A 12,293-nucleotide genomic window follows, 5' to 3' on the forward strand; every position below is an offset into this window, starting at 1 on the left:
TAATAATAATAATAATAATAATAATAATAATAATAATAATAAGCTAAAGTTTCAACATAATTGTTTAGCAGGAAACAAAACTAAGGAAGGGATTGACGTGAAAGTTGGGATAGGGGAAGAGAAAGGGTTTTAATTTATAAGGTTAAAATATGTCATTACTTTAAAATAATAAGGGTAAAGATGAAAAAAAAGTTAGGAAGCTAGTAGCTTATTTTGAAACGCTACCTAAAGTAGCGTTCCAAAATAAGCTCTTATTTTAAGCTAGGAGCTTATTTTGGGAACATTACCAAACAGAGCTTATAGCTTATTAGTAGCTTAAAATAAGCTATAAGCTCCTAGCTTAGCGTTGCCAAACAGAGCCATAATACTTGTAGTATTACTTAAGGTCTTATTGGAATTCTTAAACATATATATTTCTATTCTTTATGCCGTTCAATTAAATCTATCGAATTTTTATATATATTCCTTTTGACTTTTATAACAAAAACATAAAATCTATCAATTTTTTTTTTCAACTTTCAAATAACCGGGTCATAAGTGTTAATTTAATAATATAACTACCAAATATTGAGGAGCTACGATATGCAATAAATATTTTGTGAGTAAATTTTGCCTCTTAAATATACAAGGGAGAATTCGGACTGTTGGTTTTTAAGTTATAAGGAGTATTATATTTGTCAGTAAAGTAGTATTTTTTTGAAATCATTTTGTTGACAATTTTGTTAAAATTTATTGTTAATATGATTGGCAGAAATCTTAGTGGACCAGGGCTAATAACAGAACTTTATATCATATTTATTTTCTTCTACTTAAATCACACTTCAACCGTATGATTTTGTGGCTAGAAACACAAAGATATTCCCTCGTCATTCAAAAACACAAAAATTTAAATCATTGACCTTCCTTAAACAAATATTGAAGAAAATAAATTATAAAATAATTTAATAAAGATCAATGGTCTGATATACACATTTTATCACTAAACTTCGCAGTTGGAGTGTTATTTAGCAATTAGCATAAAAAAGAAATTTGAAATAAAATTTCATTAAGAACTCTGATCTATTAAGATTTTTAAAGATTAATAGAAAATTTTGACAAATCCATTAATGATTAATGAAAAAAATTAAAAAGACATTTCATTGACAACTCAAAATTTAAAACAAGAGTTAATTCCAGAAATGGTACTTTGACTATTAACATTCACCAAATTTTATCAATTGGACCATAAATGATCTTTTGACTATTGATCTTTACCAATTTTCATTCTCGACTTTAATTTCAATATGATTTTTACATTATTGCACTTAAATTTAACGTTTATTAAAATGATATTTAACTAAATGACCAAATTTTAAAAAAAATAATCAATAGTCAATAAACCACTTATGATTAAATTGAAAGTCAAAGAGGAATTAACTTTTAAAAATAATAATACTTACAAGTCATAAAAAGAGTAGACATAGTCAAAGACGAATTAACTTTTAAAAATAATAATACTTACAAGTCATAAAAGAAGTAGACATAATTCTCACACTGTCATCGCTAAAGTTTGAACCTTGATCTTTCTCTCAAATATTGTTTACTAAACCATTGAGCTAAGCCCGTGCAGGTAATTAAATTGGATCCTTGAATCAAGAGATAGTAAACCAAGTCAAATTAAGCACAATTAATGCATTCACTGATTAGTTCACGGCATCTATGGGCGGACCGTCATTTTTTTTTTAAATAAAAATAAAAATGAGTACACCTCCAAAGACTCCGGCGAATCTTGCAGCTCTCTGAATTCTCTTCCTCTACGTTTTAGTTTCGTCATCATGATGTATAGCTCTTTGCAGCTTGCATGATGATCAAGTCTCTCTATCTTGCTATATATCCATATATAGCTCCTGCGGCGGCCTGGTTTTAATTTGCCGCCAAATAGAGAGAGAGAGCAAGTATCGTACTATTATCGTACTTGTGTAGCGAAATATGGCGGTCGACGGAGGAGGTGGCGGTGGCGGTGGCGGTGGCGGAGGCGGAGCGGCCAGTCCGTCGCACTCTCTGCTTGAGACGCCGACTTGGGCTGTAGCGACGGTTTGTTTCGTATTTATATTACTCGGACTTTTGATCGAACACTTGATACATCTCCTTTCTCATGTAAGCAACAAAGACAAAAACTATACATATATGTATATTTTATAACTTTTTTTTTGTAGGTGTTTTTAAGAATCCTACTTTTGTTTTTCTGTGTGTTTCTTAATGCAGTGGCTTAAAAAACATAGGAAAACTGCTTTGTTTGAAGCAGTGGAGAAGCTTAAGTCAGGTACGATCTTGATTCCCATTTTTATTCATTTTTCGGTTCTTACTTTTGAGAGACGGGCAATCATTACTAGAGAGTTTGTACAAAAAGTCGGGACCATCTAAATTGCGGATTGACTCAAACTAAGATAGCCAATAGGTAATTCTTGCTGAGAGTGAATTTGTAATCTTGTAATTTACTAATTAGCAATCTGACCAACTTGGTTGGGTTGTCCACTCATTTTTTTATTTTTATTTTTTTTTATAATACTTTTGGCCTGATCTTGACTTCTTATTGATCAATTTCCACTTATAATTCTTAGTTATTTTTCACTATTACAATGTTGGTGCAGTTTTGATGTTGCTGGGATTCTTGTCACTTCTGTTAGCCATCTTACAGAGGCCAATTTCCAAGATTTGCATACCAAACAGCGTTGCCAAATCCATGTTACCCTGCAATAGGGCTGCAGGGTCGGCAACTAAAACCACCAAAACCTTGGAACATTATTTATGGACCAATCCTGGGAATTCTTCGACTCCGGTTTTCCTCGTACCAAGCCACTCCAGACATCTCGCCGGCGGACTGGACTCCTCAGATCACTGCAACTCTAAAGTATATATGCTACAACTAACACTAAAGCGTTTTCGGGTTTTCAAAATGAAAATTTGTATAAGTAAACATATTTTTTGTTTTCTGACGTTACAATTTTATAGATTTCAAGTGAAGTCACCGAACATATGTTTTTGGGAACTAAATTGTTTGTTACAATGTTTGGGCAGGGGAGGACTTCATTGATATCACAGAGCGGTATTAATCAGCTGAACAACTTCATGTTTGTTCTGGCAATAATGCAGATTGTGTATTGTGTCATCACCATGGGTTTGGGAAGACTTAAGGTAACTATATATGCTACTGCTTTAATTAATTTGTACGATAAATTGATAAGTTATAACTAATAGCGAATACGCAACTTTATTTTTTTATACTGTTACATTTTTTAGAGGGATGGTATTAGACCTGACCCTTCAGGCTCTGCCCAACAATCCCTATAATCACCGGGTGCTGGTTGGACTGTTTGGTCTTTCACCGGCTTCCGCCCAACAGTTTTTTACAATTTTGTATTTCTTAATTGCTGTTACAATGACATAATTAACAGATGAATCGTTGGAAATCATGGGAAACAGAAACACAGACAGTTGAATACTTGGCTGCCAATGGTATGCATGCCTTCAAGTACTATAATGGTACTAAAATGACATGTTTGGTTCATGACAATGACACACTAATTAATTTTATTTTTTTTGCATTTTTAAAATTTGCATGTGACATCTTACGTAGATCCTAACCGGTTCAGATTAACAACACAAACAACGTTTGGGCGTAGACATATAGACGATTGTGCAACAACTAGCCTTTTGCTATGGATTGTAAGTAACATCTAAGTTCGTTAATCAATTCATTCTTTATATTATTATCATACGAATTGTATGTAGTAGTATTATGTTTCATATTGTGACCATATATATAAACTTGTTCTTAGGAGACATTGTATAATGTTGTTTGTTATAATTAATGCAGAAATGTTTCTTTCGACAATTCTTTTATTCAGTAGCTAAAGTTGACTACCTCACCTTACGCCATGGATTTATTATGGTGAGCGTTAAATTTCTGCTCTTTTATTTTTTTCGTTTTTATTTTTATATTTTAGTCTGTAATTGATTTAATTCTGTAATAAAATGGGCAGGCTCATTTGTCATCGAATAACACTTTCAATTTCCAAAAGTATATAGAACGATCTCTTGAAGATGATTTCAAAGTTGTAGTTGGCATCAGGTATGTGCGCGTTTTTGTGTTTTTTTTTAATATTAATATTACAGAACTCAAAAAAAAAAAAAAAAAAATTGTCATATGATGAAGAATAGAATAACACACACACACATTTCATTATAGTGCATTTTTGAACACTTCGTGCAGTGCATTTATGTGTACCTAATGATGAGTGACCGCACGGGAACCTGATCCTATATATATATATATATATATATATATATATATATATATATATATATATATATATATATAGGGGAGAGAGAGCATCTGGAATGCGCGTACTAATATCACATTTTCATATAGGATGACCAAGGGGTGAAAATTAAGAAAAAGCATGAAGACATTTTAGTAATTACAACAGTACATTTAGAAGTGCATATATAGAAAATTGACATGTACTACTAGGGCACTCATGTTGTGCATCATTTGTTATCCTTGTATGCATTATCAAACGCTTTTAAATGTATTGCCATAATTACAAAAATGCCACCGTAAAATTTTTTTTTTCTCTCTTAATTTTCAGCCTTTGATCATAGATAAATGGATAAAATTAATCAGTACATTCTCATGATGTATGTACACATAATTTTATAATTTATTTATTTGTATTATTGATTCTTTGTTAGTTGTTATTGTTCATCATATCTTATAGTCTTATACAAAAGTCAAAAACTCGTGTTATATTGCATTATAATTTTAAGGGAAAATGACACTTTTTCCCCCTGAGTTATATACTTATAGCACTTTTTCCCCCTCAATTATTCAAGTGGCTATTTTTCCCCTTAAAATGTTAAATGGACATATTTACCCTTAAAATAAATATTTTATTTATTCTTCTTCTCCAACAAATTATGACCATAATTTGGTTCAAATCGAAATATACCAATTACAATTTAAAATCGAAACTCGATATTTAGAGTTTATTAAAATCTCGGAACGGACGGTTCATGTTCCGAACTGAAAAAATAAAATACATTTATTGTTGAATTTAGACTATTTTTAAAATAAAAATAAAATTTTAAAATAAAAGCCGTTCAAAATCGCGAATCGGGTCCGGAACCGTCGGTTCACGGTTCAGGATCCAATTTTTTTTTGATTCATAATTTTAATAAATTGAAATCCAAATATTGGGTTCCAGATCTGAATCATAACCGGAAAATTTTAATTCGATTGCTATAGTGTCCAATTCAGTTCGAACCGAATCATGATCATCCCTACATATACACAATAATTTGTTGGAGAAGTAAAATAAATAAAATGTTTATTTCAAGGGTATAAATGTCAATTTAATATATTAGGGAGAAAAACCACCACTTTTAGAATAATTGAAGGGGCTAATGTGCTTACCTAAATAATTGAGGAGGAAAAAGTGCTATAAGTATATAACTCAGGGGGAAAAAGTGTCATTTTTCCTAATTTTAAAAGATAATGGATGTGACAACTCGTAACTTCATGCTTTAAAAAAAAAAACATATTTCAAATTATTTGAAAATTTCTCCCAATATATATATGTCCTCCACCTACAGTTGACTCACTGCCAGCCTTGATGCCCTCGACTGACGTCTCTATGGTATGAACTTGTCAACACAAATAAAGTCACCAAGTGTGGAAATGGAAATGTGACTTTTTTTTTTCTTTTAAATTTGAAGTAAAATTCTATAATTTCGATAATAAAAGTATTATATTTTACTCTATATTCTTTTTTTTTTGGTAGAAGGAAGGGCCGAAGGCCCCAATTTACTCTATATTCTGTATGCACGTGAATTGTACTTTTACTCAATCATACATATCAATTGTCATATTGTTCGTAGCACTTTACGGGAAGCATTATTTTCTTAATTTTTAATTTGTTGATTTTAATTTTCGTCACCATAATTTATTATCACACTAACAACTAGCTTGTTAATTTTTTATTTTTTGTTTTGTTTTTAGTACTACTGACTCTGCTACATTGTAATATCTATTTATACATACTTTCTCAGCCTAATAATTTTTTTTTTTTTTATTTGGACAGCCCGTTAATGTGGTTAGTGGTTGTAATCTTTTTGTTGGTCGATGTCCATGGTACGTACATTAAATTATTTACTCGAAAAAACCTTCAATTCGTTATATATTTAGATTCATTTTTGAAAATATAAATTATAGTTAGGGGGCGTTTGGTTCACGGAATCTTGGATTACCCCAGGTAATAGGATTACCTCCCGGAAGGTAATGTGAGATGTTGGGAATGTAAGATTACCTTGTGTGTTTGGTTTGGATAGTGTAATATAATATTACCTTGTTTGGTTCAAAGTTATATGGATCAATTTACAATAATGTCCTCAATAATATATATATATATATATATATATATATTGTATATATATATATATATATATATATATATATATATATATATATATATTAATTTCATTATTATTATTATTATTATTATTATTATTATTATTATTATTATTATTATTATTATTATTATTATTATTATTATTATTATTATTATTATTATTATTATATAAGGATTAGTTAACAAGGGCAAAGTTGGAATAATTCAAGATAATCTAAGATTACCTAAAAAATTGGGGGTAATCACATTACCTTGAAACATTACCGCCACATCAGCTTTCAGGTAATATAACATTACCAGGTAATCTTATAACTTGAACCAAACAAGGTAATATAACATTACCAGACTCAGATTACCTAGGTAATCTAAGATGACCTGAACCAAACGCCCCCTTAGAGTATCCTAATAGTTGGGAGAAGAGTATCCTAATAGTTAAAAAAATGTTAAATAAACTTATCAACTTGTTGAGATTGTTATAATTATATATTAGGGTTACGGATTCAAACTTATTTTTCATTTTTTTTTCCCTTTTGCAATGAAACAGGTTGGAACGTCTATCTTTGGGTGTCATTTCTACCATTGATAGTAAGTACTTTTTTTTTTTTTAATGCAAGATAGTAAGTACTTAAATGAATATAAATGACTGTATAATTGGATTTGTTGTTTATTTTACTTAGTTTAATTTATTAGTATTAATGAGTTTGAACCTTAAATTTAAGAGTCCTTCAATTCACTGCTCTTATCTGGGAGACGGGTGGACGATGAGGTAAATCTTAAGATGTGCCTAATAAACTGGCCTACAAACCACCTAATGTTTATACAGTAGTGCTTTGGGCCGAGGGTAATAAAGCAAAGGTTATGAACTTATTTTGGATTAGTTGATCAGTTAATGATTTATTAAGTACTCCGTATTAATAAATTTCAACCCCGAATTTAAGGGCCACTAACTGCTCCTGCTCAGAGACAGGTGGAGGAAGTAAATCGTAAGATATGCCTTAACTAGCCTATAGGCCACCAAATGCTTATACACTAGTGTCTTGTGACTATTAGAAAAGTAAAACTTATGATGAACTTATTTTGATTAGCTTATCAGTTGAGCTGTGTGATTCGGGAGCATTTTACTTAATTTACTAGTATTAATGTTGTGATGATGAGTTGATGTGTTTTGTTTTTTTACTTGGTTAGATAGTTTTGGTTGTTGGGACCAAGCTAGAAGTGATAGTTGCAAAAATGGCACTTGGGGTAAAAAACCAAAGTACAGTAATCAAAGGATCCCCCTTGGTACAACCCAATGACAATCTCTTCTGGTTTAATCACCCTCCATTCATCTTGACCCTTCTCCATTTCACTCTCTTTATGGTAATTCAATATTAACTTCCTTCCTTTCATATTGTGTTTTCATATGCTTTTTATATTGTGTTCAAACACTAACTATATATTGTTATTTTTTTTTACCATCTTATTAAAGAATGCATTTGAGGTAGCGTTCTTCATTTGGGTCACGGTAAAATGTCTTCTCTTTATTTTACAATATCCTTTTTTCGTATTGTGTTTGTGGCCATTATATTATATATCGTGGACTAAGATCTATCATGCGCATTGTGAACTATGGTACCTGCAGGTAACATATTATGTACATGAACATTGTTTTAAGTTCATAATATGTGAAATTGTACATAATATATTATCTACATATATATAATCAAGATCAGGGTTCACAATGTGCATGATGGACTCTGGTCCATGATATAACAATTAGTTATATTGCCAGGGGGAAGTTGGGCTAAGGGGAAAATTCTCATAAAGTTACTTTAATAACGTATATTGATCTGATTTGGATTGTTTTTCAGTTGCAATTTGGGATAAGATCTTGTTACCATGAGAATGTGGAGAAAATTGTCATTAGGGTTGTACTAGCGTAAGTATTTAATTTGCTCCCCCCAATATTTAATTAATTTTTGTCTACAACACTATACTATATAATTGGAGTATGAAACTATATATGTCTGATATTATTATGTTGTATGTGCAGGGTGATGGTTCAAATCCTATGTAGTTACATTACTCTACCTCTATATGCTCTCGTGACTCAGGTTTGCATTTCTCACTTCTCATGCATATTTCATGTTTCTATTCTGCTAATAAATTTGTAGTTCTCACCCCAAAATAAAAAAATAAAAAATAAAAATTGTAGTCTAATAGTACTCTATATATATTAAAAACTAAAAGTAAATAATTATATATGCGTATTAATATTGTCCAAAGTAATATACCCATTATACATAATGCATGTATCATAGAGTTCCAATTAACTTACAAGGATATACATACACAAGACTTGGTAATAACAATGTTATGTTGCAAGTTCAATCCCCAGTGAAAATTATATATACATTGACATTCTTGATTTGAGTTCGTCAGTTATAGACAACCTAAACTGATTGAGCGGCATGCAGCATTAAAATAGCGCACTTTAAGCATACAAATCAGGCACCTAAAATTTTAAAATAGTGCACCTTAAGTACACAAACCATGCACCTTAAGAACACAAACCACTCACCTAAAGTTTAAAATGGCGCACCTTAAGCTTCAACAACTGACGTACCTTAAGCATACAAATCACGTACCGGAAAACAACGCACCTTGAGAAAGAAAACCACGCACCTAAAGCTTTAGTTGACGCACGTTAAGTTTCAATACTGACACACTTAAGCACACAAACCACGTACTTTAAGAGTGAAAATCACACACCAGAAGGAAAACCACGCACCTAAGCAACCGCTCTATCGCACATGAGAAGACCAACCGCATGTGAACCATTTCTATATATTTAATTATACACACACATATAGTTTATGGTTGAAAGAAAAAGAGATTGAATTGATGCATATATGCAGATGGGGTCACATTACAAAAGAGCATTATTGGAGGAGAATGTGATGCAAATCATAAAGTATTGGCATAGCGAAGTGAAGAAGAAGAATAGGAATAAAAAGAATAAGAATATGGAAGCTGATGAAGATATAGAAAACTCTCCCCGTGAGTACTATTCATCCACCACGCCCGCCGCCGTTAGCCCCTCCGCGGAATCGCCGGAAAGCTCCCACCTTAACCGCTCTCTGACTCTCGCTCGTGCGGGTGCGGAGGCTGATGATGAGATAACTGAAGAGTGGAGACCCCCTCAATGATATTTGTTTAATTATACGGAGTATATTTTAATTTGAAGAGGGAAGTAGTTTTGATGATGTATGTTCTGCTAGTTCGATGTAATTAATATCTGTTGAGATCAGATAAAACATTATGTTACACAATGATGTGTAGATATATAGTCATTTATTACTAGTTTTTTTTTTTTTTTTTTTTTTTTTTTTTGGGTGCACATGAGGGACCTTCGAAAATTAATAAATCCTTCTAGTGACAACGTTTATGAAGTCGTGCTCAAGGAGGCTAATCACACCATCAGGAGGACGAGGTAGAATCGAGGTATCCCAAAGAGAGTCTTGCCCCATATTCATCAAGAAGTCAGCACACTGATTTCTTTCACGAAACACGTGGTTAAGATCAAATTCCTAAAAAAGAGCCGTAAGAGAAATGCCGTCAGAGATTAACGTATCCGCTTCTGGGTTGGCCCCCGTCTCATTCTTCAATGCTTGAAACATAGCTTCGGAGTCAGTTGAACCATTTCTTAATTTCGAAAAGAATAATGTTGTTTAAAAAAAGGATAATGTTATTACTTGAAAGTGTGCACTAGGTAAATATTGTTTTAGCGTAATAACATGTAAATTACACACAAAAAAAAAATAAAAAAATAAACGGTATCAGAAAGTCAAATTATTGTATAGGCCATGGCCTACAGTGTTGTGTGGATTATAACAAAAAATACATTTTAATATACTAAAATTACATTATTCTTGTATTAAATATACATTATACAAAATAATATACTTTCAGTATTCAAATAATGTACTTTTTAAAAATATAATGTATATTTTTAATATATTAAAAATATATTATTTATGTACTGAAGATACATTATTTAATAATATAGTTCACACAATTGTATGGACCATGGTCTATACAATTATGATTGCATTAGAAAAAGCGAGTGTAATGGGCGCAACAATTTTTTTATCGGTGAGTTGTGTCGTGATTTGTCTCACTCCATCAATATTTTTTATAAAAAAAAAATCTATTTATTAATCACATATAAAACTCAAAAACAAAAATCACATATAAAAAAACCAATAAAAAACTGCCACGTAAGGTGGTGAAATTAGGAAGGAACGAAAGGAATGTTGTATTGCTATTTTCAAAAAAATATAAATTTAATTTATTATATCTAATTAAATGTTTTTCTTTAGTCTTATTGAGATAACTCAAAAGGTTATGATTAAAATAAAATGACACTTTTATCCTTTTAAATGTGAGCATTGCACACTTAGTCCCCCAATTACTTATTCGCAATACAATTTTTTTTAAAAAAAAAATTATTATCAAAGTGATAATTTTGATCTTCAAAGATTAAATCAGTCATTTTATTAAGTGATTTGAAAGACTATTTACACTTCAAATATTTGAAGGACTAAATCCACATTTCTACCTTGACTGAGTGACGACTAAAAATATCATTTTTTTAGAGAGAATGGTCAAATAGACACCTAAACTTTACCTCAAAGATCAATTAGCCCCCTAAACTTTACAAAAGTACAATTAAACCCTCAAACATGTCAAATTGGATTAATGAAACCCAAAAACTGATAAATGACCTGTTATTACAGGTCATTTCAATTCTGGTAACAGATTCCGGCCACCGGTGAAAAAATCCGGTCACAGGCGACAAAATCCGACCGTCCGGTCGTCTTCCAACCGGACAGCCGCCTTCTCCAATAGAGAAGACGGCCAGAACTGGCCCTATTTAAATATATCACATATGCTTGCACCCTATTGTGAGTGTTGATGTTGAAATGCTAGTGTGTGCAGTTTGTTCTTTCCTATTGAGATTGACAACTTGTGTTGACTATCGTTTGGTGTCGGATTGTGATCCTTCGTTGTTGAGTATGGTTTCATATCTCTGTTGTGATCCATTGATTGATTCCTATGACGTGAACGTACGTAATCGTTGTACCCTTTGATTGATACTTGATTAAGGTTATTGTGGAACCTTAGTCTTCTTGGTAATGATGATGACTTGTGTGACTATGATTGAATGTGGGTGGTTGTTACTTGAGCTTTGCTCACATGTAGGTGGTTGTGTGAATGAAATGAATAGTACCCTCGTGTACTGAAATGTAGGTGGTATGTTGGAGGAGGGACGACGGTCCCTGGCGGTATAAGGTTGGACTCAGAAGTACAGGGTGACACTCGGAGGTAACAGTTGGAACTGAAATAAGGCCGGGGGTAGCCATAAGGTTGGAACAGGGCATAAGGTTGGAACTGTGAAACTTGTGACATGTAGTTGTCACTGTGGCATGTAGTTGCCAATGTGTGAATGTGTATTCTTTACTAATGAGCATGTCTTGATGTACTCTACTTTGTGATCAGTAGAATGCATCTCGAGTTGTATTGTCTTTCATGATCCTTGTCTTGTTGTTGTCGTAAGGATGTTGACTTCCTTTACCTTTTGAGAGTGTGAGTGAGCCTTTGAAGTTGACTTCTCTCTATGACTTTTGAAATGATATATACTGTATTCCGTTTCGAAAATGGTTTTGACTTATACTTACCTATATATGTTATTTAACGCGTATTGATGGGTTACCAACAATGTTCGCTGACCGGGTGATATCCACATGTTATGTTTTCCTTGTTCTACAGGTTTTGAGTAGAGACCCGATAGCGCTAGACTTG

The 12,293-nt window shown here is 32.0% G+C and overlaps 1 protein-coding gene across 1 annotated transcript; it reads left to right on the forward strand.

Annotated features, from left to right (window-relative positions):
• The first annotated feature begins 1,968 nt into the window (after window positions 1–1,968).
• LOC109192867 (MLO-like protein 3) lies at window positions 1,969–9,719 on the forward strand. The gene is made up of 15 exons (XM_019343578.1): window positions 1,969–2,136; window positions 2,245–2,302; window positions 2,631–2,890; window positions 3,058–3,174; window positions 3,435–3,495; window positions 3,617–3,705; window positions 3,857–3,931; window positions 4,023–4,111; window positions 6,123–6,172; window positions 6,994–7,034; window positions 7,635–7,808; window positions 7,918–7,953; window positions 8,300–8,367; window positions 8,482–8,542; window positions 9,347–9,719. Exons 1-15 carry the CDS (start codon window positions 1,969–1,971, stop codon window positions 9,635–9,637), a joined length of 1,638 nt encoding a protein of 545 aa, XP_019199123.1. The 3' UTR covers window positions 9,638–9,719.
• The last annotated feature ends 2,574 nt before the right edge of the window (window positions 9,720–12,293 follow it).

Source organism: Ipomoea nil, unplaced genomic scaffold, assembly GCF_001879475.1.
Source record: "Ipomoea nil cultivar Tokyo-kokei standard unplaced genomic scaffold, Asagao_1.1 scaffold1834, whole genome shotgun sequence".
Taxonomy (NCBI): Eukaryota; Viridiplantae; Streptophyta; class Magnoliopsida; order Solanales; family Convolvulaceae; genus Ipomoea; species Ipomoea nil.